The following is a 24,894-nucleotide window of genomic DNA, read 5'->3' on the forward strand; positions in this document are numbered from 1 at the left end:
GTGATCACAATAGCCAGGTTGTGATCCCTAACTAAAGTCAGATGAGGGCTTCCTGAGCACGTAGCCACAGAGCTCATCTGATAATAATGCCAGCGCTTTTTTGTTGGTTGGTTGGTTGGTTTTTGTGAGCCAAACACCACAGCAGCCATTATCCCAGCCTATGTACCCTGAAGACCACCATCCCTATGAGTTCTAGGATCACTTGTCTCCTATCTTAACCTACTGTTAGGTTAGTAGAGTCTATGGAAGAGGAAGTCTGTCTGGGGCCTTGGTAGCCTAAGAAATTCATAGCAGAGATCTCCACATCCAACCCAGAAGGGATGGAGAACAGGCTCTAGGTTAGAGGAGGGCGACAGGAAACACATGTTCAGAGGAAGGAGAAGCGGCTGTTGTATTCCCCCACTCGGGGTCATGGCACCACTGGGCCATACACCATGTTGGAGGGAAGCAGTCCCTTTGCTGGTCTTTGGAACCATTGTTCTCAGTAGGGCAGTATTTGGAATGTGGCCTCCATTCTCAGAAGCCTGGTTCACATGGAGGCGGGCTCCACCAACGCAGAAGCATGGCTCTAACGTGGTATCCGTGCTGGTCAGCCTGTCCTCACTGTGGCCATACTTGAGGAAAATAACTCAGAGGAGGAATCCTAGGCCTTTTCTCTGGGTTTCATAGCTTTCTCTTTGGTTGTGCACTGAGGCTGTCCATAAAGCTCTAGTGTGTGGCAGTGGAGAGCTCCTCAGCCCTTGCCACAAAGGCATAGACTGGGAGAGAGAGAACGAGGCTGGCAGAGAGGGAGAGAGAGAAAGATGGAGAGGGAGGACCTCTACTTGGAGAATGAGGATTCAGTGGAGCCAACAGGAACAAGGTACTGTTGCCCAGGGCACAACCCTGTTTAGGTCTTACTCCAACCATGCTCAACCTTTCTTCCAGTCCCTCCCACCCCCCAGTAGTGTATTCATCTTGAATGAGAATTTCATGTTGACATCAGAGCACTCACCATCCAATGCTTCCCTCCAAACCCACCTATGAAGATGGCTCATGTGGGGACTGAATCTTCGGCACAGGAGCCTTTTGTGGGAGATTTCAGATGCAAACCCTAGTGGTGTGCTTTGGCAGATGCAAGAGGACCTGAGATATTCTGGAGTCCAAAGCCTTCGGTAGGAACAGACATTAGGTCTGTTGAAGTGCTCTGCCTAGTTCTTCCTCAGGGAGGACTGTGGAGGCTGTCTTTGTTGGTATTGGTGCTGAATTGGAGAGCTCTCAGGTGTGTGGCTCTGGCCTTTTCTGGCACAGGCTCTCAGATGTTGGCGTGTCCTAGGGAGCACCTCCTGAGTGCCACCTTCTTTTTGTACACCCCTCTCTCCCCAGAGCTGAGGATTCCAGCAGAGGCCAACGTATTTTATGCCAAGAATGCTCACAAAAAATCCAACTTTGTGCTGAGGAAAAGGAGCCTCTCCCAAAAGAATGATGGGTGGATCCAGCCTCAACCTCCCTCTCGTCCTGGAAAGAAGGCTCCTGCCCTCCTGAGGATGCTTGCAAAACCATTCTGCTGCTGTGTGCCTGGGCGGGGCTGAGGCAGCCCAGGAATATTTACATTGATTACTATTTTCTTCAAAGTTTAAATCTATAGTTTGCCATTGTCCTTGACCTTGTTTAGTAACACAGTTGTTACTCTATCCTGTATTTGTTGTTTCCATTAATATATTATTATTTTAAAATATATATGTTTTTGTTACCTGATCTACTGTGATGATTTGAGTATACTAAATGTAGCAGTGATTCCTAAAGGACACATCCAAACCAACAGGAAGGAATGTTTCATTCTATCAGCAAGAACTTTGGTTTTTAGGAGTTTGGCAGATGGCGTTATCTGAGTCAGTTTTCCAATGGGGGCAATGAAGTATCAGCTATGATGGTACAAACACAAACAAAGACACACAAACACACACAAGAGCACACACACTCACTGAGAGATAGATAGACAGATGGAGTTGGTCTCTGCTGAAATACTTTGGAGACACGGTTCTGATTTCTCCCCTTTTGGAGTATTTTCAATTGCACAAGGTGTCTTGCAAATGAACCCATGTCTGAGGAAGACATGCATGTGTACTTCACATGCCACTTTTCACATAGCAGGAAGGTCATGTCATGTAATATTTTTCATGCAGCTGTCTTTTGACTGTGAACCATCCCATGAGGTCAGCTGTGGAATTTTCAACTTGTAGCATCACAATGGGGATCCACTCTTTGGATTTGGGGATATTTCCGATTTTCTTGATTCAGATTGGAATGATATATATATTAGTTTTTGATGAAAATTCTGCATTTGATGGTAATGAATGTCGTGCATCTAGGAATCTGTAGAGTGCAGACAATGAATGGATGCCTCCTGTTGTCTGGACTGGTCTGAAAAGTCCTGTAGCATCTGAGCATGTGTGAGGGCTGTACAGGTCTTGCAAAAAGTCCAGGTCAGATGATCCTGCACAAAGCTGAACTCCTAGTGGTCTCCACAACAGTGTAAGGGCCAAGGAGAAACACACTTCCACACAGAAGTTGGGAAGCTACCTTATGAAGGTGATCATAGATACGGGATTATTAATATATCCAGGTTGGCATCTATTATTTTTTTAGCTTTTGACTTTCGCAGCTGTGGGCATCTTGACAACCATCAACTCCCTGTAAGCACAGACAACTCTATAAGAACCTGAGGATAAATTTCCCTGTGCATGTCCCCTTGTGAAACTGCTTAAGCACCGCCTGGTTTACACACAGGTGGAATTTCTAGGTCAAAGTGTGCATGTTTACTTCTTTGACTAAGCACTGCCAGGTGGCTCTTCTGCATAGCTCTACCTGTGGCCAGGATTGTATTATCTAGCTTTCTAACTTTTGCATGTTGAGTAGATACATAGTGGGAGCACACTGTTTTTGTTGGTATTTTTCTTGGTATCTATTCTGATGCTTTTCACTGGGGGATTTTTTCCTGTGAAAATGGGCTTCCTCTACTTGACCTTATTTTCTTCTTTTTAAAATTTTTTCAATGTGACTTTTTAATTTTAGTTTTATTAAAGACATTGCCCCTTGCTTGCATAGTCTATATCTAAAGCACTAGTCCTTGCTCCAAGGCCCAGCTTGCTCTCAGCTGCCCCAGGAGGGGAACAGTCTTTGGCGGTAGACAAGAGACACCCCTGCAGGGGGCACAAGTGCTTTGGCCCTCTGGTGTCTTGCCAGCAGTGCTTCCCATGCTCACAGAGGGTTTCAGACACTGAGTCAATGGTCCAGGTGGTCTTTTGTTCAGTCTGATCTCAAATTGAGCTCCTCTGAGAGGTCATATTGAAGTCCTTGTGTGTACCTGATCCATCATTTTAAACAATATTCCAAGTTCACTTTTTGTGTGTACGTGGGTTCTGGGGATTGAACCCAGGGCCTTGAGCCTGTGAGGCAAGTGACCTACCTGAGCTACACCCTCAGAGACCCCTGTAAAAGTATTTCCCCTTTGCCTCGGGGTCTAAGTTGCCAAGGCTGACCTCAAACGTTCCTCTTGCCTCAGCCTCCCTGGTGGCTGGCATGACAGGCATGCACCTGGGACTGTCACACTCGAGCCTGTGATGGGAACTCATGTGCATCTGTCCAGGGCTGAGCATGGTTAGGCAGAGCTGTGCTCCAGGCTCCCTGCAGGGCTGTGGAGGCTTCTGCTGCCCAGCAGCCCTGGTGCCATGGCCAGGGCTCCTCCCAGCCGAGGGCAGGCAGCTGCCCATTGCTGTAGGCTGACCTTATTTTCTTCTTATGGCACTCGTCCGTTCTCTGGAGTATGTCGTATGGTTTGTCCATCAGGAGTCTAACAGGTCCTCTAGAACCTTCAAACAATTAGTAAAATTCCTAAACAGTAAGTGAGCACGCGCAGAAATTGGGCTAATATTTTGGGAAGAACAATGTTGGATGATATATTCATGGCTTGAATATATCATCCAACATGAAGTTATATTTTATTACTTACAAAATGATAAAATAATGAAGCAATACCATGGGCTGAGCTAAAATAGATCCTTAGGATCTTAGGCATTCTGTAATAAATCTGTGTCACTTGAAGTGTAGAGTTGATCGACTCTGAGTAATGAAACAGAAGTAAAGGTATCAAAGCCAATGATCATCTGTTTCCAATTTTCTGTGATTTGGTTCAAGTGGTAAAGTGGTGATATTTATTAATAATGGATCAAATAGGTTCATAATTGTTTTAGAGTACAATTAGATGCCTTCAAACTTTAGGCTACATGGGCACATTTGAGAACGGTTCCAGCCATTCTCTCATCCTTTGGGTCATTCCCCTCCTATGTCCTGTGAGACATTTTCTATGTGAGGCTTTAAGAAGAAGAAGAGAATATTCTGTAAAGAAAACCTTGTGATCTGTGCAGTATGAAGTTGAATGGGTTCATTCAGAAATCAGAAATTCTATTGAAAGATATTTATTTGCATGAGCCAAATAAAACCTATTTTTAGGCATCCTGGTGAAGACAAGGTTTTATCTTTATGTCTCATTTTCTATGTTTTGTTGTTGTTGTTGTTGTTAGAATGAAATTCATATGTTGCCAGACCATTCTATCAGATGTGTAACTAGATGCCATTTAAATTACCCACTTTTACATGGTAGACAGTTTTTAATGAACACTGCCTGTCTGCACCTTTTTTAAAAACAGGACTGGGATCAGAAGCCCAAATACCAATGGTTAGCTGGAACATATTTTTCATTTGGCCTATCTGTCAGTATTCCCTGAGGTCATCTGTGCAATCAGCTTCGTTACTCCTGCTCCCTCACTGGATTTCATAGAAACCATATGCTATGTATGAATCAGGGACACCAATCCCACAACATAGCATTCTTGGAATATCCAAAGTCCCACTTTTCACTTCGCCATGCCTGAGATCAGCAGTAATATTTATCAGCAAATGTGAGATTTTCAAAGATCCAATTCTATGTGCTCCTTTCTCATAGAGCCTTAGGCAGGGATATAGCATACATAAATATTAAGTAAAGTCCATAGTTTTTAAAATGTCATCCATTGAATAGTTGACACATGTCTGAGATACTTTTTATTTTGGAGGAGGTATTATTTAATAGGGAATTCCAACAGCTACCTAATAGTGAAATGAGAAGTCTTGCATCCATTTTATTTTGTTTCTGATGATTTTTATGAGTAAGGGTAAGATACTTCCTTGTTCTGATGCAGATGTTGCCCACTTTTGTGAATGGATGCGGGGTGTCACCTACTACTTGCATATCTGCATATTGGGCTTGACACTGCTATCGTACTTGGTAGTTGGCAAAAAGTCAATACTGAAGTTAAGCTCTTGTGTTCTAGCAGCAGAGCTGAAGATCCTTGATGTGCCACCTTCTGCAATCCATGCTGCTCTCTTCATGTTCCTTATTGACTTCCTGGTGATGAGCATCATGGTCTCCTGGTCTTGAGAATGGCCAAGCATTGCTCTGTGAATGTGGAAGATGGGCATGTGGAAGGCTCCAGGGAGGAGGGATCATTGAACATGTACTCGAATCCATGTGCCTGTTGAATGACCTGTTTTTTTATTTTTGGGTTTTAAGGGAGACACTGCCCTAAAACACTTCTGTGCAGCTGGGGATGCAGGCTTCTGCTTCACCTTGCAGGAAGCATTAACGAATCCTTTCCAGAAGACATGAGAAGAGAGAAGTGAGCCTCTGGTATCATGCAGGTTCCTTGCATTGCCCATGGGCTAGAAGAGAGAAGAGTTGCTTCATGAGATTTGATCCCCTTTTTCCTGAAAAGTTCCACACAGAGGTGAGTCCCCAGCATGTTTAGAAATCATTTCAGACACCTTTCTGGACGGAATTGAATCAGAGCCCCTGATGATGTGGAAGAGCTAAAGATGGGTTTGCTATGAATTTTCTATTTCATTCATCAGGGCCTGAGTCAAGTCAGTCATTGTGCTGTCAACACATGAGCTGCTGGTCAAATGTGAGGAAGTGGTCTTGCTTTATGAAAACACCACCCTGATTCAGTGAGCCAGAGGCAGCCTGCAGTCCCTGTTTTCCTGTAAAGGCAGATTGCTGTGGATGGCCTCTGGCCTCGTCATGCAGCCCTGCTCAGAGTAGGGGATTGAGGGACCAGGCAGATCCCTAGTTCCTTTTGACCTTTATTGCCATTGGGCCACCCCAGGGTCCTTGGACTCTACCTGGTCTTCTGGCCTGGGTCAGGGGATGTGAGGTTTGGAATCCCCCTCTGTGGCAGGATCCCAGCCCCCCAGCCACTTGAGGTCAGCACATCCTTCCCTAATTGTGTTAGAGTTGGAGACTTCTCCCACCCATCCTCATCCATGCTCATCCCACATTTTGTAGCTTGGCACCTGAGGACCTTTATTCATTGACTTAGTTGTTAGTGATGATGGTTACTAAGACTAAGTGACTCTTTCAAGTCACATCACTTGCATGGTAGGGCTAGAGCATGGATCTTCCTAATTGATTTCATGGGACTCTCTCATGGAAACTGTGACTGCTTCCTAAACACACACTCTACATTTGGAGTGTCAAAATTCTTGCCACTGCCTCCTTGGCAAGTGTATCTTGTCTTCTACGTGGGAATTTCACAAATATTTTCCTTTGGTTTGTGGAGGTCATGCAGAAGGGATTTCATTTGAAATAGCCCAAACAAGAAATACCAGTTGTCTTTTTCGCACATGGATGTGTGTAGTGAACACCCCTTTCTGTGTGCTTGCATGAGTTACTCCTTTGAATTTGTTGAAGAATGGTTGGCTGGGGAGCAAGTTAACGAGAGATGGATATCAATGGTTGTCAAGTATTCTGACGTGAAGAATGTATTGAGGATGTGAAGGCTTTTCTAGCCAGTTCCTATGGCTCAGTCAGGGATCAGTCAGAGGATTCTGTCTGGTAGACTCTTTGGCACAGATGTCAAAGTGGCCTGGTCTTACCCTGTCCAGGACTGAATGCTGAGCTTGAGTGGGAGCTTCTTGTCATTTCAAGCATTTCCATGAGTCTGTCCTCTGTTCTCTTGTATCCAAGTGGTTTCTAATAGGAAAGCAGAACAAAAATTGAAAGTATGGTGATTGATTATTTTTACCAATGTTATTTCAATCCACTTTGTTTAATACGAAATTACCTTTATGCTAGTAAGATTTCATATGTGAGGAAATAATGAAAATATTGGGGTTAGGGGATGAGAATATGCAAATCAAACATTTTTGAGCACCAAGACCCGTTTTTTGTTTTTGTTTTTGTTTTTTTTAACTTAAATAATATTAAGTGCCAGAGGACCACCGCTGCCATTCAGCCTCAACAACCTCCAGGTCCAGCCTCCAGGTGGCCCATTTCACCAGGGTGTGTGGGACCACACTGTCCTGGGATGAGAGAACAGTACCCACGGATGTTGACATCTCACAGAGTAGATATTGCCAGTGACAGTAGGGAGCTATTGGCACATGAGGAAGGGAAGAGCTCTCAGGATGGGAAGAGGGGGCCGCTTCGAGACTCATTGGGTATGGCACGAGGCTGCTGGGTGTGGTGTTGGCCTGGGCCCACTGAGTGGGGCAGATCCGTGGTCTGTGTTTCTGTACCCTCCTCTGTAGCCTGTGTTGGCAGCAGATCAGGGAATTGCGATCAGAAGTGCTCCCAGTAACACAGGCACCAGCCCCCAGAGTGTGTGCCTATCCGTTTCCCCTCCTGGCCTGACTTAGTGCCTGTCTTGCCTCAGGGCTGAGACCCTACAATCTCTGATGAGGGTGTCTGTGGTCCAGATCCAACCTGCATGGCCAACATGCTCAGACCTTCAGCTGGGTCCTAGGCTGCTGCAACCAAACTCTGTTAACTGGGTGGCCGACAACAGAGGAAGTGTCTTCCGTTGAGCTCCAGAGGCTCAACACAGTAGGTGTTGGGCTGTCCCAGTGCCATAACCCCTCCCAGGTTTCAAGGGGACTGTCTCCCCAACTCTCCCAGCCCTTGCCCACTCTCCTATTGCTGCCCACGATCTGTGGTTCCCATATGGGCATCCCGCCCTGGCTCCAACCTCACATATCCGGTATCCCCCAGTCTCCCTGGTCTCTGGGTCCAGACTCTCCTCTTCCTACAAGAATATCAGATATTGGATTTGGTCCCAGTTGATGCTGTGTTCCATCATGTGAGCTCTTAGCTTCATCACTGTGCAAAGACTCTTTTCCCACACAAGTTCGCACGACTTTTGGCTGGCTAAGAATTTTCAGGCGACACTTTTCTAATGAGTACACTTTCCTTCCTTCCGATCTCCCCCCAGTGAGCATTCCTCGCACCCTTGTCCTAGTTCCTTTATGGCAGTTTCCCTCCTTATGGCTGAGAGGACCTAGTGACCCCTGAATTCACACATTCTCCTTAATCACCAACACACTGCAGAATTCTCCAGGGGGCCATATATGCTCCTGGAAGTTGGTGTTGGAAATAGTTCTCCATCCATTAATCACTCCCTCACTCACTAATGTCCTTGTGTCCTTGAGAAAGGCTCTCCCTTTCCTGGTTTTCCTGAATAGAAATCCTCTTGCCTCTTGGGTGAATAGGGTTATGGGTTGTGCAGAGGGTGTTGGTCCACTGAGCATCTTAGAGACTGTCCTTTATGGAGCCTAATGATCCTCACTGGGGAATGAGGCCAGGGTCCTAACTGTGGTTAGTTAGAGAGGGAAAGAAGGACGAGGGAAACTCAGATGTCCCTTCATGGCCCCTGGAGTTAGAGGACTTACCCCTTTGCATCTGGGATCAGGAGACCTCATTTCCTCGAGGACACGCACACTCAGACGTAAAACTTAAGTGTGGGTTCCTTTCTGGGGTCCAGGGCTGTTGTTAGCCACCAGGAATGACAGTGCTCTCCATGCTGAGTGGAGCCATTTTTGCCAGGAAAGAGAGCCCATGGTCACGCCTTGTGCAAAGCATCCCACGCCAGGGGCTCCCATCCCTACATTCCTGTCCTGAAAGGAAGCCACTCAGAGGCAAGGTGGGTCCAACCACCTCCCATGTATTCACTCATCACTGTGTTCCAGCATCACCCCAGTGAACAGTCCTGATGGGATTGGATGTGGCTCAGAGTGTCACCCTCATGAGCTCTACCCTGCTACAGCTGCATTCTGCAGTGGGAGAAACTCAAAACCTCAAAACACATGCACATGAAAGAAAAGAGCAAGAGCCAGAGCCCAAACAGGCCAGGTGTGGCAAAGACAGCTGGAGTGCCTAGGTTGGGACTCAGAATTATGTCAGTGGGGTGGCATTGCTGCTGGCACCAGCATGATAACCGAGAGCCAGCCCTGCTCATTTTGGGGAGCAGTGTGTTGGGGAAGGCAGCAGAAATTGAGAGGCAGGATTGAGTTTGGCCCTAGGAGGAGGTTGGGTAAGAGGCCAGTGTGGGTTGGAGAGCCTGGGCAGATAGACAGAGGCCAGGGCACACCCCAAAGCCTGGAGACTGCACTTGATGTCCAGGGTTGTGAAACACCACTTCCCCTCTTACTCACAACTGAGAGCAAGGGGGCATTGATGAGTTCAGTTTGTGTGCGGCTGCATCCAAGTTCAGTTTGGCTCGGCTAGGAACCTCTGTTTCCTTGACTCAGGAGGCTGGGAGTCCAGGCTCCACTGAGGCTCGGCTGGGAGGATCGGAGTCTGAGTTTATGCCTGTGTTCCCTGTAGGATCCATGTTGGCTGAGCCTCAGTGTTTTTGTAATGAGAGGATGGGTGACCGTCATGTCTTTATCACAGGACACACTTGCTAAATGGATTTGTTTGCTCTGAGGAGGAAAGAGAGAGGGGGGAGTGGTGCTGGAGACAGGGATGCAGACAGGGGTCATGGACTTGGCATAACTCAGTCTTGGAGGTGATATCCCATCACCTGTACCCACTTCAATTCCCATGAATCCAGAGGCTGAGCCCCCTTGAGGTGAGGGGTGAACCGGTTCTGGGCAGCAGGATGCTGTGGTACCTCGGAGTCTCTGTGAGACCCCAACACTAGACACACTTGGCCCTTTTGAAATCTTAGGAGAAGCCTTGGGAAGTTGTATGGCAGAGGGGAGCAGCCTCTGCATCTCAGTCCCCTCCAACTTGCCATGGTGTAGAGAGGGAACTGCAGCCACGATGGGACGGACATTGGCCATGTCCCTGTGTGGGACACAGGCCTGATTGAGTTAGGGTGCATTCTTTGTCTCTCCCTTTCTTGTGATTATCCCATCTCTACATTTGTGCTTTAGCCACCTGTGAGTCCCATCTCTGGTTTCAGAGAGAATAGAGGGTGTTATGGGCCAATAGACACAATAAACCCTAGAGATTAGATGCTACCCTACTTTCCAGAAAAGACTGGGCACACCATGAGTTGCACAATGATGGGACCAGGGTCCAAAAGCTGCTGAGAGGGAAGGACTGGTTGTGAATGCATTTTTGAAGGCTCCAAGCTGGAACTCTAGTGGCACCAAGCAGGGCAGATGCTGGTGGGGATGTTTGGGTAGTTGTTGGTGAACACCTGCGCACCTGAGATGGGTAGGCATGGAGGAGAAATCGGCAGCCCATAGGGCTGTTGAAAGTGGTCTTATGTGAAAAGAGGCTCAGGTATGGGCACAGGAAATGACATCATTGCCTTGACAATGGATCAAACAGAACATGGAACCCTGGTATCCAGGCACCCACTTCACTGACCAAGCCATCCGAGCTCACTTGGTTGGAGCCACTGGAGGGAGAAGGATGTTCTCCTGTGGTTGCAGACAATGCCGAGCCTCAGGCTCCCAGGAATCTCAGGGGGGCCAACTAGCCCTTTTGTGGATACACTGGGTGAGGCTTCATCTTAGACGCCAGAGCCTCTGGCGATTGTCGCAGAGGAGCTCAAGAGTAACAGTGAGTAGCACAGGGCAGGTGAGCCCAGCAGGCCCTCTAGTCTGATCCCTGATGAATGGCCCAGGACTCCTATTCTGACTCTGTGTGTGTGTGTGTGTGTGTGTTTGTACTGATGGGAACTGTCCCATTGTGCTTTGACTCTAGTGTATTGGCACAAGTCATTTTTCTGTTTGTCACCATTTCCATTTTGACCCCACCATTCTTGGTCCCAACCCAGGGTGAAAATGATCAGAACACGGAGGAGCCCTTCAGGGTTCAGAGCCTTGAACCTTACAGGCAGGACCAGCTTAGGAATGAGCTCCTGCCTGTCATTTGTGGGAGGAACCTACATTTCAGCAGCAACATGGGGTTAATCTCCTGGGATTTCATCCCCACCCAGCAGGTGCTGGATCTCTTGTTCCCAAAACAGCCACCTTCTTCAGTCTTTACTCCTGGTGCCACTCCACATCCTCCAAGGGGACAAGAACCTCAGGTTCTGGATGGATGTTGTAGAATGCCCACAGAGCCAACTGCCAGGCTGGGTGGGGTGCAGTTGCTGGGCTTTGCTGATGTTGTCATCCCCCACAGTTCTTGGAACCTTCTGTGGCAGTGGCATCCAGGACCCCAGCAGCTGTGAGTAGCAGCTCCTCACTGCTTCACTCCAGCGAGCAGGTGGAAGACAGCCGCGTTGTTCACGTCCTCCTAGAGGGACAGAGCCTGAGGGAGACAAAGCGCATCCCGGTAAGCCCGACAGCAGGGCTGCCTCCTGGGTGTCCACACAGTGGAAGGCAGGAGACACAGCCAACCCCAGGGCTATGGTGGGAAATAAAGAAGAGAGAGGTCCGTCTTAAGGGCTTGACCTGAGGAGGGAGAGCATCAGCATGCCCAGCTTCAGTGGTGAGTGGGCCTGTGTATGGTGGGTTTTGCAGGCCAGAAGTGCAGACGGAAGTGCTGTGGACAGATGAAGGCAGAGATATGTCCAGGGTGCAGGCTGCAGTGCCTAGAACTTGGTATTCTCAATGAGTGAAGTTGGAGCAGAGGAGGTGGCAGTGACTTGTCACATGTGTAGGAGGGGATGTGTTCCTGGTGGCAGGGAAGAGAACCTCCTTAGCATGACTAGGTGTAGGAATTTGGGGTCGGGATCACCTGGGGGGTCATGCCAAAGCTTCGGAAATGTTAGGCTTTGCATGTATGTAAATACGGAGCTAAAGGGGTTCTTGGCAGAATTTCTATGGATGTGCAGTAGACACGCTAATGCTGCAGGTGTCCAGCTGCAGAGGAGACATGTTCAGTGACTGCCAGTGCTGAGTCAAGTACATCATTACAACCAGACCCGCACCGAGCTTCCAGAGGCCAGGGCCTCTCAAAGCTATCATGAAGCACTCAAGTGCACACTCTTGTATCTGAGTCCGTTTTGTGTCGTGGCAGTCAGGACCCAAATTTTCAGTGCATCTGCCTCTTCCACCCACAAAGGCAGCCTGCATCCCAGATCACACTTGGTGCGCAGATCCCTGGCCCATTGCTCTCATCTCAGTGAGATGAGAGTGTGTCTGTGCATAGGCAGTTTGGTCCTTTGACATGAGTGGAATGTGGCTCCCCAGGGGGAGGGGAGATGGCAGGTACAGGCAGATATTTGTACCAGGATTGTTCTAGTAGCACATTGCAAGAACCCAGGTGGTATATGGAGGACACACTCAGGTAGCAGGATAACAAGATTGTGCCCTTGTATATGTAGCTGAGATTTCTCCTGAATGTTTGACCACAGTCTTCTGGGTAGCTCTTCTAAAAGCCATTCTCTGATGACATTTGTCCCACCCTGATCCAGGTGACCTTTCAGGAGACGGTGACAAGCCTCATCCGCAGGGCCTTGGACCAAAATTTGTTGCAGCATGAGGATGTGGACAACTTTGAGCTGCTGTATATGATGTCTGAGGATGAGAGTAAGTAGGACAATCAGACAGTGGGGAGACATGATCCACAGTGGGCTCAGGATAACTGACAGCCAAGAGAAAGTGGGCCTTGGCCCCAAAATACCAAAGTGTGATGGGCCTGGCGGAGACTCTCAGGGGTTGTGGGTGTTTTGTGGTATAATCCTTGAGTGCCACCTAACAATTCTCTCCACTTCGCTCTGCAGAAATCAAGGTCTCTGACCACGCACTCGTGTGTCTGTCCATGAATCTGGGAATACAATATTTCATCGTGAGGAAACGCCCCCAGGTCAAGGGAAAGGAGGTAAACACCTACCTTATTCAAGCTGTGCATGTGCTGCCATTCCACTCCGACCTGAGGAAATAAGAAGCCTCAGCACCTGGACATATTTGCTGGAAGCCCATAGAGCCAACTGACAGTCTGGGGTGGCTTTCTGTTTCTGGGTTTGCTGATGTTCCATCCCCCACAGTTCTCAGAATCAACCTGCAAGTCCTCCAGGCCGCTTTCCCACAAGCAGGTGGGAGACACCTGCTTAATTCGTGTCCACCTAGAAACACAAAGTCCAGAGATGGCCAAGAGTGTTCTGGTAAGCCTGGGAGCAGGGGTGTCCCGTGGTGCTTACACCTGGGTGGGGAGCAGACACTGGTCCAATACCATGGACTACTCATGCCCTCTTGAATTTGGAGCTTCTGGATGATCAGGAGGATAGATGGGAATCAAGAAGGGAGAGGTCAGTGTGAAGGGCTGGAGCTGAGATGAGCGAGTGCAGCAGCTTGTCCACTGCCATGTCTGAGGGAGTCTGTGTGTCAGGTGGCAGCATGCAGTCCAGAAGGGCAGGGACAGGTATGGGTGACAGATGAGAATAGGACAGGAAGTAGGTTGCAGGTTCCCTTGTATGGGATGCTGACGTCTATGGAGGAGGACAGCAGTGTGAGGTTCTGCATGTTCCTTGAACAAGGAGCTGAGAGAGTCTCTCTGCAGAGTCGATATGGATGTGGAGCAAGCACACTAAATGTCCAGGTAACCCAATGACCACCCTTGCCGGATGAGGTGCCCTCCTACATCCCAGCCAGCACTGAGCCTCTGGAGGCCAGGAGCTCTCGTGGCTATCTTTCAGCACTCCTGTGTGTGGTCATGTTCCTGGGTCTGTTTTTGGCCCTGGCAATCCAGACCAAAGCCTCTAGGTTTTGTGCCTAGGCCATTCCCAATGCCGCCTGCATCCTCGGGCAGACCTGGGATCTTGGAGGCTATTGTCCCATTCCTCCCAACTTGTGGGATGAGATTGCATCTGTATGCAGGTAGTGGGGTCCTTTCACTCCGAGAGGAGTGCAGCTCCACAAAGAGCAATGGCAGGCCCAGGAAGTCCTATGTACACGGATTGGGCTAGTAGCCTGTGGGAAGAGCCCACACGATGAGCAGGAGGTCAGCCTCGGGTAGTAGGGTCATGGATGTTGCCCTTGTATTTAGAGTGGAGGTGCCTCCAGAATGCCCCTGCCCACTGTCCTTGAGTAGTCACTTCAAGGCCCATTTCCTGAAGGCCTGTCTCCCATGCTGCTCCAGGTGACCTGCCAGGATAGGGCTCCTGTCGTCATCCGCAGCGCCCTCGACCTACACTTCCTTACTGAGGAGAATCCAGAGGATTATGAGCTGGGCCAAATCATCTCTCGCCGTCAGAGTAAGTGAGACAATCAGATAGCAGAGAGCAAGGGTCAGGATGTGGACTCAGGTCAACTCTTAGCAACAAAGAGTAGTCTCTGACCCCCAAGAACACTCCAACAGGTGTGTTGGGTTCGTGCACAAAGCCAACTGCACTTCTGCTGGTGGAAGGTCTTGAGGTCCAATAGTATACCCCAGTGGATATTGCGGCTCCCCACCAGGTGCCCTCCCCTGGACATGAACAGGCATCCAAAGCTGACATCTTTGAGGAGTGAGGAGGAAAGCCTCTCTCCAGGAGCAGTATGTTTTCATGGTCTGGGATAGGAGTGGTTTCAAAGGAACATGGGAATGCATGGGCTAAAGAGGGAACTGGCATTTTGTGGACTGAAGCAGTACTATTGAAAGCCTTCTGTGTGACCAGAAAACCACTGCCTGGGCAGAGCATTGCCAGGATTCTAGCAAGCAGTAACAGGATGAAATTGGGAAGAAAACACAGCCTGGGAGACAGCCTGAATCATCTGTTTTTGCATAAATTCCATGGTCTTACGCACCTGAGTCCACTAGGCAAGGAGTGATCACAATAGCCAGGTTGTGATCCCTAACTAAAGTCAGATGAGGGCTTCCTGAGCACGTAGCCACAGAGCTCATCTGATAATAATGCCAGCGCTTTTTTGTTGGTTGGTTGGTTGGTTTTTGTGAGCCAAACACCACAGCAGCCATTATCCCAGCCTATGTACCCTGAAGTCCACCATCCCTATGAGTTCTAGGATCACTTGTCTCCTATCTTAACCTACTGTTAGGTTAGTAGAGTCTATGGAAGAGGAAGTCTGTCTGGGGCCTTGGTAGCCTAAGAAATTCATAGCAGAGATCTCCACATCCAACCCAGAAGGGATGGAGAACAGGCTCTAGGTTAGAGGAGGGCGACAGGAAACACATGTTCAGAGGAAGGAGAAGCGGCTGTTGTATTCCCCCACTCGGGGTCATGGCACCACTGGGCCATACACCATGTTGGAGGGAAGCAGTCCCTTTGCTGGTCTTTGGAACCATTGTTCTCAGTAGGGCAGTATTTGGAATGTGGCCTCCATTCTCAGAAGCCTGGTTCACATGGAGGCGGGCTCCACCAACGCAGAAGCATGGCTCTAACGTGGTATCCGTGCTGGTCAGCCTGTCCTCACTGTGGCCATACTTGAGGAAAATAACTCAGAGGAGGAATCCTAGGCCTTTTCTCTGGGTTTCATAGCTTTCTCTTTGGTTGTGCACTGAGGCTGTCCATAAAGCTCTAGTGTGTGGCAGTGGAGAGCTCCTCAGCCCTTGCCACAAAGGCATAGACTGGGAGAGAGAGAACGAGGCTGGCAGAGAGGGAGAGAGAGAAAGATGGAGAGGGAGGACCTCTACTTGGAGAATGAGGATTCAGTGGAGCCAACAGGAACAAGGTACTGTTGCCCAGGGCACAACCCTGTTTAGGTCTTACTCCAACCATGCTCAACCTTTCTTCCAGTCCCTCCCACCCCCCAGTAGTGTATTCATCTTGAATGAGAATTTCATGTTGACATCAGAGCACTCACCATCCAATGCTTCCCTCCAAACCCACCTATGAAGATGGCTCACGTGGGGACTGAATCTTCGGCACAGGAGCCTTTTGTGGGAGATTTCAGATGCAAACCCTAGTGGTGTGCTTTGGCAGATGCAAGAGGACCTGAGATATTCTGGAGTCCAAAGCCTTCGGTAGGAACAGACATTAGGTCTGTTGAAGTGCTCTGCCTAGTTCTTCCTCAGGGAGGACTGTGGAGGCTGTCTTTGTTGGTATTGGTGCTGAATTGGAGAGCTCTCAGGTGTGTGGCTCTGGCCTTTTCTGGCACAGGCTCTCAGATGTTGGCGTGTCCTAGGGAGCACCTCCTGAGTGCCACCTTCTTTTTGTACACCCCTCTCTCCCCAGAGCTGAGGATTCCAGCAGAGGCCAACGTATTTTATGCCAAGAATGCTCACAAAAAATCCAACTTTGTGCTGAGGAAAAGGAGCCTCTCCCAAAAGAATGATGGGTGGATCCAGCCTCAACCTCCCTCTCGTCCTGGAAAGAAGGCTCCTGCCCTCCTGAGGATGCTTGCAAAACCATTCTGCTGCTGTGTGCCTGGGCGGGGCTGAGGCAGCCCAGGAATATTTACATTGATTACTATTTTCTTCAAAGTTTAAATCTATAGTTTGCCATTGTCCTTGACCTTGTTTAGTAACACAGTTGTTACTCTATCCTGTATTTGTTGTTTCCATTAATATATTATTATTTTAAAATATATATGTTTTTGTTACCTGATCTACTGTGATGATTTGAGTATACTAAATGTAGCAGTGATTCCTAAAGGACACATCCAAACCAACAGGAAGGAATGTTTCATTCTGTCAGCAAGAACTTTGGTTTTTAGGAGTTTGGCAGATGGCGTTATCTGAGTCAGTTTTCCAATGGGGGCAATGAAGTATCAGCTATGATGGTACAAACACAAACAAAGACACACAAACACACACAAGAGCACACACACTCACTGAGAGATAGATAGACAGATGGAGTTGGTCTCTGCTGAAATACTTTGGAGACACGGTTCTGATTTCTCCCCTTTTGGAGTATTTTCAATTGCACAAGGTGTCTTGCAAATGAACCCATGTCTGAGGAAGACATGCATGTGTACTTCACATGCCACTTTTCACATAGCAGGAAGGTCATGTCATGTAATATTTTTCATGCAGCTGTCTTTTGACTGTGAACCATCCCATGAGGTCAGCTGTGGAATTTTCAACTTGTAGCATCACAATGGGGATCCACTCTTTGGATTTGGGGATATTTCCGATTTTCTTGATTCAGATTGGAATGATATATATATTAGTTTTTGATGAAAATTCTGCATTTGATGGTAATGAATGTCGTGCATCTAGGAATCTGTAGAGTGCAGACAATGAATGGATGCCTCCTGTTGTCTGGACTGGTCTGAAAAGTCCTGTAGCATCTGAGCATGTGTGAGGGCTGTACAGGTCTTGCAAAAAGTCCAGGTCAGATGATCCTGCACAAAGCTGAACTCCTAGTGGTCTCCACAACAGTGTAAGGGCCAAGGAGAAACACACTTCCACACAGAAGTTGGGAAGCTACCTTATGAAGGTGATCATAGATACGGGATTATTAATATATCCAGGTTGGCATCTATTATTTTTTTAGCTTTTGACTTTCGCAGCTGTGGGCATCTTGACAACCATCAACTCCCTGTAAGCACAGACAACTCTATAAGAACCTGAGGATAAATTTCCCTGTGCATGTCCCCTTGTGAAACTGCTTAAGCACCGCCTGGTTTACACACAGGTGGAATTTCTAGGTCAAAGTGTGCATGTTTACTTCTTTGACTAAGCACTGCCAGGTGGCTCTTCTGCATAGCTCTACCTGTGGCCAGGATTGTATTATCTAGCTTTCTAACTTTTGCATGTTGAGTAGATACATAGTGGGAGCACACTGTTTTTGTTGGTATTTTTCTTGGTATCTATTCTGATGCTTTTCACTGGGGGATTTTTTCCTGTGAAAATGGGCTTCCTCTACTTGACCTTATTTTCTTCTTTTTAAAATTTTTTCAATGTGACTTTTTAATTTTAGTTTTATTAAAGACATTGCCCCTTGCTTGCATAGTCTATATCTAAAGCACTAGTCCTTGCTCCAAGGCCCAGCTTGCTCTCAGCTGCCCCAGGAGGGGAACAGTCTTTGGCGGTAGACAAGAGACACCCCTGCAGGGGGCACAAGTGCTTTGGCCCTCTGGTGTCTTGCCAGCAGTGCTTCCCATGCTCACAGAGGGTTTCAGACACTGAGTCAATGGTCCAGGTGGTCTTTTGTTCAGTCTGATCTCAAATTGAGCTCCTCTGAGAGGTCATATTGAAGTCCTTGTGTGTACCTGATCCATCATTTTAAACAATATTCCAAGTTCACTTTTTGTGTGTACGTGGGTTCTGGGGATTGAACCCAGGGCCTTGAGCCTGTGAGGCAAGTGACCTACCTGAGCTACACCCTCAGAGACCCCTGTAAAAGTATTTCCCCTTTGCCTCGGGGTCTAAGTTGCCAAGGCTGACCTCAAACGTTCCTCTTGCCTCAGCCTCCCTGGTGGCTGGCATGACAGGCATGCACCTGGGACTGTCACACTCGAGCCTGTGATGGGAACTCATGTGCATCTGTCCAGGGCTGAGCATGGTTAGGCAGAGCTGTGCTCCAGGCTCCCTGCAGGGCTGTGGAGGCTTCTGCTGCCCAGCAGCCCTGGTGCCATGGCCAGGGCTCCTCCCAGCCGAGGGCAGGCAGCTGCCCATTGCTGTAGGCTGACCTTATTTTCTTCTTATGGCACTCGTCCGTTCTCTGGAGTATGTCGTATGGTTTGTCCATCAGGAGTCTAACAGGTCCTCTAGAACCTTCAAACAATTAGTAAAATTCCTAAACAGTAAGTGAGCACGCGCAGAAATTGGGCTAATATTTTGGGAAGAACAATGTTGGATGATATATTCATGGCTTGAATATATCATCCAACATGAAGTTATATTTTATTACTTACAAAATGATAAAATAATGAAGCAATACCATGGGCTGAGCTAAAATAGATCCTTAGGATCTTAGGCATTCTGTAATAAATCTGTGTCACTTGAAGTGTAGAGTTGATCGACTCTGAGTAATGAAACAGAAGTAAAGGTATCAAAGCCAATGATCATCTGTTTCCAATTTTCTGTGATTTGGTTCAAGTGGTAAAGTGGTGATATTTATTAATAATGGATCAAATAGGTTCATAATTGTTTTAGAGTACAATTAGATGCCTTCAAACTTTAGGCTACATGGGCACATTTGAGAACGGTTCCAGCCATTCTCTCATCCTTTGGGTCATTCCCCTCCTATGTCCTGTGAGACATTTTCTATGTGAGGCTTTAAGAAGAAGAAGAGAATATTCTGTAAAGAAAACCTTGTGATCTGTGCAGTATGAAGTTGAATGGGTTCATTCAGAAATCAGAAATTCTATTGAAAGATATTTATTTGCATGAGCCAAATAAAACCTATTTTTAGGCATCCTGGTGAAGACAAGGTTTTATCTTTATGTCTCATTTTCTATGTTTTGTTGTTGTTGTTGTTGTTAGAATGAAATTCATATGTTGCCAGACCATTCTATCAGATGTGTAACTAGATGCCATTTAAATTACCCACTTTTACATGGTAGACAGTTTTTAATGAACACTGCCTGTCTGCACCTTTTTTAAAAACAGGACTGGGATCAGAAGCCCAAATACCAATGGTTAGCTGGAACATATTTTTCATTTGGCCTATCTGTCAGTATTCCCTGAGGTCATCTGTGCAATCAGCTTCGTTACTCCTGCTCCCTCACTGGATTTCATAGAAACCATATGCTATGTATGAATCAGGGACACCAATCCCACAACATAGCATTCTTGGAATATCCAAAGTCCCACTTTTCACTTCGCCATGCCTGAGATCAGCAGTAATATTTATCAGCAAATGTGAGATTTTCAAAGATCCAATTCTATGTGCTCCTTTCTCATAGAGCCTTAGGCAGGGATATAGCATACATAAATATTAAGTAAAGTCCATAGTTTTTAAAATGTCATCCATTGAATAGTTGACACATGTCTGAGATACTTTTTATTTTGGAGGAGGTATTATTTAATAGGGAATTCCAACAGCTACCTAATAGTGAAATGAGAAGTCTTGCATCCATTTTATTTTGTTTCTGATGATTTTTATGAGTAAGGGTAAGATACTTCCTTGTTCTGATGCAGATGTTGCCCACTTTTGTGAATGGATGCGGGGTGTCACCTACTACTTGCATATCTGCATATTGGGCTTGACACTGCTATCGTACTTGGTAGTTGGCAAAAAGTCAATACTGAAGTTAAGCTCTTGTGTTCTAGCAGCAGAGCTGAAGATCCTTGATGTGCCACCTTCTGCAATCCATGCTGCTCTCTTCATGTTCCTTATTGACTTCCTGGTGATGAGCATCATGGTCTCCTGGTCTTGAGAATGGCCAAGCATTGCTCTGTGAATGTGGAAGATGGGCATGTGGAAGGCTCCAGGGAGGAGGGATCATTGAACATGTACTCGAATCCATGTGCCTGTTGAATGACCTGTTTTTTTATTTTTGGGTTTTAAGGGAGACACTGCCCTAAAACACTTCTGTGCAGCTGGGGATGCAGGCTTCTGCTTCACCTTGCAGGAAGCATTAACGAATCCTTTCCAGAAGACATGAGAAGAGAGAAGTGAGCCTCTGGTATCATGCAGGTTCCTTGCATTGCCCATGGGCTAGAAGAGAGAAGAGTTGCTTCATGAGATTTGATCCCCTTTTTCCTGAAAAGTTCCACACAGAGGTGAGTCCCCAGCATGTTTAGAAATCATTTCAGACACCTTTCTGGACGGAATTGAATCAGAGCCCCTGATGATGTGGAAGAGCTAAAGATGGGTTTGCTATGAATTTTCTATTTCATTCATCAGGGCCTGAGTCAAGTCAGTCATTGTGCTGTCAACACATGAGCTGCTGGTCAAATGTGAGGAAGTGGTCTTGCTTTATGAAAACACCACCCTGATTCAGTGAGCCAGAGGCAGCCTGCAGTCCCTGTTTTCCTGTAAAGGCAGATTGCTGTGGATGGCCTCTGGCCTCGTCATGCAGCCCTGCTCAGAGTAGGGGATTGAGGGACCAGGCAGATCCCTAGTTCCTTTTGACCTTTATTGCCATTGGGCCACCCCAGGGTCCTTGGACTCTACCTGGTCTTCTGGCCTGGGTCAGGGGATGTGAGGTTTGGAATCCCCCTCTGTGGCAGGATCCCAGCCCCCCAGCCACTTGAGGTCAGCACATCCTTCCCTAATTGTGTTAGAGTTGGAGACTTCTCCCACCCATCCTCATCCATGCTCATCCCACATTTTGTAGCTTGGCACCTGAGGACCTTTATTCATTGACTTAGTTGTTAGTGATGATGGTTACTAAGACTAAGTGACTCTTTCAAGTCACATCACTTGCATGGTAGGGCTAGAGCATGGATCTTCCTAATTGATTTCATGGGACTCTCTCATGGAAACTGTGACTGCTTCCTAAACACACACTCTACATTTGGAGTGTCAAAATTCTTGCCACTGCCTCCTTGGCAAGTGTATCTTGTCTTCTACGTGGGAATTTCACAAATATTTTCCTTTGGTTTGTGGAGGTCATGCAGAAGGGATTTCATTTGAAATAGCCCAAACAAGAAATACCAGTTGTCTTTTTCGCACATGGATGTGTGTAGTGAACACCCCTTTCTGTGTGCTTGCATGAGTTACTCCTTTGAATTTGTTGAAGAATGGTTGGCTGGGGAGCAAGTTAACGAGAGATGGATATCAATGGTTGTCAAGTATTCTGACGTGAAGAATGTATTGAGGATGTGAAGGCTTTTCTAGCCAGTTCCTATGGCTCAGTCAGGGATCAGTCAGAGGATTCTGTCTGGTAGACTCTTTGGCACAGATGTCAAAGTGGCCTGGTCTTACCCTGTCCAGGACTGAATGCTGAGCTTGAGTGGGAGCTTCTTGTCATTTCAAGCATTTCCATGAGTCTGTCCTCTGTTCTCTTGTATCCAAGTGGTTTCTAATAGGAAAGCAGAACAAAAATTGAAAGTATGGTGATTGATTATTTTTACCAATGTTATTTCAATCCACTTTGTTTAATACGAAATTACCTTTATGCTAGTAAGATTTCATATGTGAGGAAATAATGAAAATATTGGGGTTAGGGGATGAGAATATGCAAATCAAACATTTTTGAGCACCAAGACCCGTTTTTTGTTTTTGTTTTTGTTTTTTTTAACTTAAATAATATTAAGTGCCAGAGGACCACCGCTGCCATTCAGCCTCAACAACCTCCAGGTCCAGCCTCCAGGTGGCCCATTTCACCAGGGTGTGTGGGACCACACTGTCCTGGGATGAGAGAACAGTACCCACGGATGTTGACATCTCACAGAGTAGATATTGCCAGTGACAGTAGGGAGCTATTGGCACATGAGGAAGGGAAGAGCTCTCAGGATGGGAAGAGGGGGCCGCTTCGAGACTCATTGGGTATGGCACGAGGCTGCTGGGTGTGGTGTTGGCCTGGGCCCACTGAGTGGGGCAGATCCGTGGTCTGTGTTTCTGTACCCTCCTCTGTAGCCTGTGTTGGCAGCAGATCAGGGAATTGCGATCAGAAGTGCTCCCAGTAACACAGGCACCAGCCCCCAGAGTGTGTGCCTATCCGTTTCCCCTCCTGGCCTGACTTAGTGCCTGTCTTGCCTCAGGGCTGAGACCCTACAATCTCTGATGAGGGTGTCTGTGGTCCAGATCCAACCTGCATGGCCAACATGCTCAGACCTTCAGCTGGGTCCTAGGCTGCTGCAACCAAACTCTGTTAACTGGGTGGCCGACAACAGAGGAAGTGTCTTCCGTTGAGCTCCAGAGGCTCAACACAGTAGGTGTTGGGCTGTCCCAGTGCCATAACCCCTCCCAGGTTTCAAGGGGACTGTCTCCCCAACTCTCCCAGCCCTTGCCCACTCTCCTATTGCTGCCCACGATCTGTGGTTCCCATATGGGCATCCCGCCCTGGCTCCAACCTCACATATCCGGTATCCCCCAGTCTCCCTGGTCTCTGGGTCCAGACTCTCCTCTTCCTACAAGAATATCAGATATTGGATTTGGTCCCAGTTGATGCTGTGTTCCATCATGTGAGCTCTTAGCTTCATCACTGTGCAAAGACTCTTTTCCCACACAAGTTCGCACGACTTTTGGCTGGCTAAGAATTTTCAGGCGACACTTTTCTAATGAGTACACTTTCCTTCCTTCCGATCTCCCCCCAGTGAGCATTCCTCGCACCCTTGTCCTAGTTCCTTTATGGCAGTTTCCCTCCTTATGGCTGAGAGGACCTAGTGACCCCTGAATTCACACATTCTCCTTAATCACCAACACACTGCAGAATTCTCCAGGGGGCCATATATGCTCCTGGAAGTTGGTGTTGGAAATAGTTCTCCATCCATTAATCACTCCCTCACTCACTAATGTCCTTGTGTCCTTGAGAAAGGCTCTCCCTTTCCTGGTTTTCCTGAATAGAAATCCTCTTGCCTCTTGGGTGAATAGGGTTATGGGTTGTGCAGAGGGTGTTGGTCCACTGAGCATCTTAGAGACTGTCCTTTATGGAGCCTAATGATCCTCACTGGGGAATGAGGCCAGGGTCCTAACTGTGGTTAGTTAGAGAGGGAAAGAAGGACGAGGGAAACTCAGATGTCCCTTCATGGCCCCTGGAGTTAGAGGACTTACCCCTTTGCATCTGGGATCAGGAGACCTCATTTCCTCGAGGACACGCACACTCAGACGTAAAACTTAAGTGTGGGTTCCTTTCTGGGGTCCAGGGCTGTTGTTAGCCACCAGGAATGACAGTGCTCTCCATGCTGAGTGGAGCCATTTTTGCCAGGAAAGAGAGCCCATGGTCACGCCTTGTGCAAAGCATCCCACGCCAGGGGCTCCCATCCCTACATTCCTGTCCTGAAAGGAAGCCACTCAGAGGCAAGGTGGGTCCAACCACCTCCCATGTATTCACTCATCACTGTGTTCCAGCATCACCCCAGTGAACAGTCCTGATGGGATTGGATGTGGCTCAGAGTGTCACCCTCATGAGCTCTACCCTGCTACAGCTGCATTCTGCAGTGGGAGAAACTCAAAACCTCAAAACACATGCACATGAAAGAAAAGAGCAAGAGCCAGAGCCCAAACAGGCCAGGTGTGGCAAAGACAGCTGGAGTGCCTAGGTTGGGACTCAGAATTATGTCAGTGGGGTGGCATTGCTGCTGGCACCAGCATGATAACCGAGAGCCAGCCCTGCTCATTTTGGGGAGCAGTGTGTTGGGGAAGGCAGCAGAAATTGAGAGGCAGGATTGAGTTTGGCCCTAGGAGGAGGTTGGGTAAGAGGCCAGTGTGGGTTGGAGAGCCTGGGCAGATAGACAGAGGCCAGGGCACACCCCAAAGCCTGGAGACTGCACTTGATGTCCAGGGTTGTGAAACACCACTTCCCCTCTTACTCACAACTGAGAGCAAGGGGGCATTGATGAGTTCAGTTTGTGTGCGGCTGCATCCAAGTTCAGTTTGGCTCGGCTAGGAACCTCTGTTTCCTTGACTCAGGAGGCTGGGAGTCCAGGCTCCACTGAGGCTCGGCTGGGAGGATCGGAGTCTGAGTTTATGCCTGTGTTCCCTGTAGGATCCATGTTGGCTGAGCCTCAGTGTTTTTGTAATGAGAGGATGGGTGACCGTCATGTCTTTATCACAGGACACACTTGCTAAATGGATTTGTTTGCTCTGAGGAGGAAAGAGAGAGGGGGGAGTGGTGCTGGAGACAGGGATGCAGACAGGGGTCATGGACTTGGCATAACTCAGTCTTGGAGGTGATATCCCATCACCTGTACCCACTTCAATT

The 24,894-nt window shown here is 47.8% G+C and overlaps 1 protein-coding gene across 1 annotated transcript in view; it reads left to right on the forward strand.

Moving 5' to 3' along the window:
* The window catches only part of LOC144249840 (uncharacterized), a 37,588-nt gene that overhangs the window by 5,909 nt on the left and 6,785 nt on the right, over positions 1–24,894 (forward strand). The window contains exons 6-11 of the mRNA XM_077792037.1: positions 1,366–1,430; positions 12,672–12,786; positions 12,981–13,078; positions 13,245–13,361; positions 14,336–14,450; positions 16,368–16,432. Of these exons, the coding sequence (XP_077648163.1) occupies positions 1,366–1,430; positions 12,672–12,786; positions 12,981–13,078; positions 13,245–13,361; positions 14,336–14,450; positions 16,368–16,432 (575 nt within the window). The remainder of the gene's footprint in view (positions 1–1,365; positions 1,431–12,671; positions 12,787–12,980; positions 13,079–13,244; positions 13,362–14,335; positions 14,451–16,367; positions 16,433–24,894) is intronic.

This window comes from Urocitellus parryii, chromosome 12, assembly GCF_045843805.1.
Source record: "Urocitellus parryii isolate mUroPar1 chromosome 12, mUroPar1.hap1, whole genome shotgun sequence".
Taxonomy (NCBI): Eukaryota; Metazoa; Chordata; class Mammalia; order Rodentia; family Sciuridae; genus Urocitellus; species Urocitellus parryii.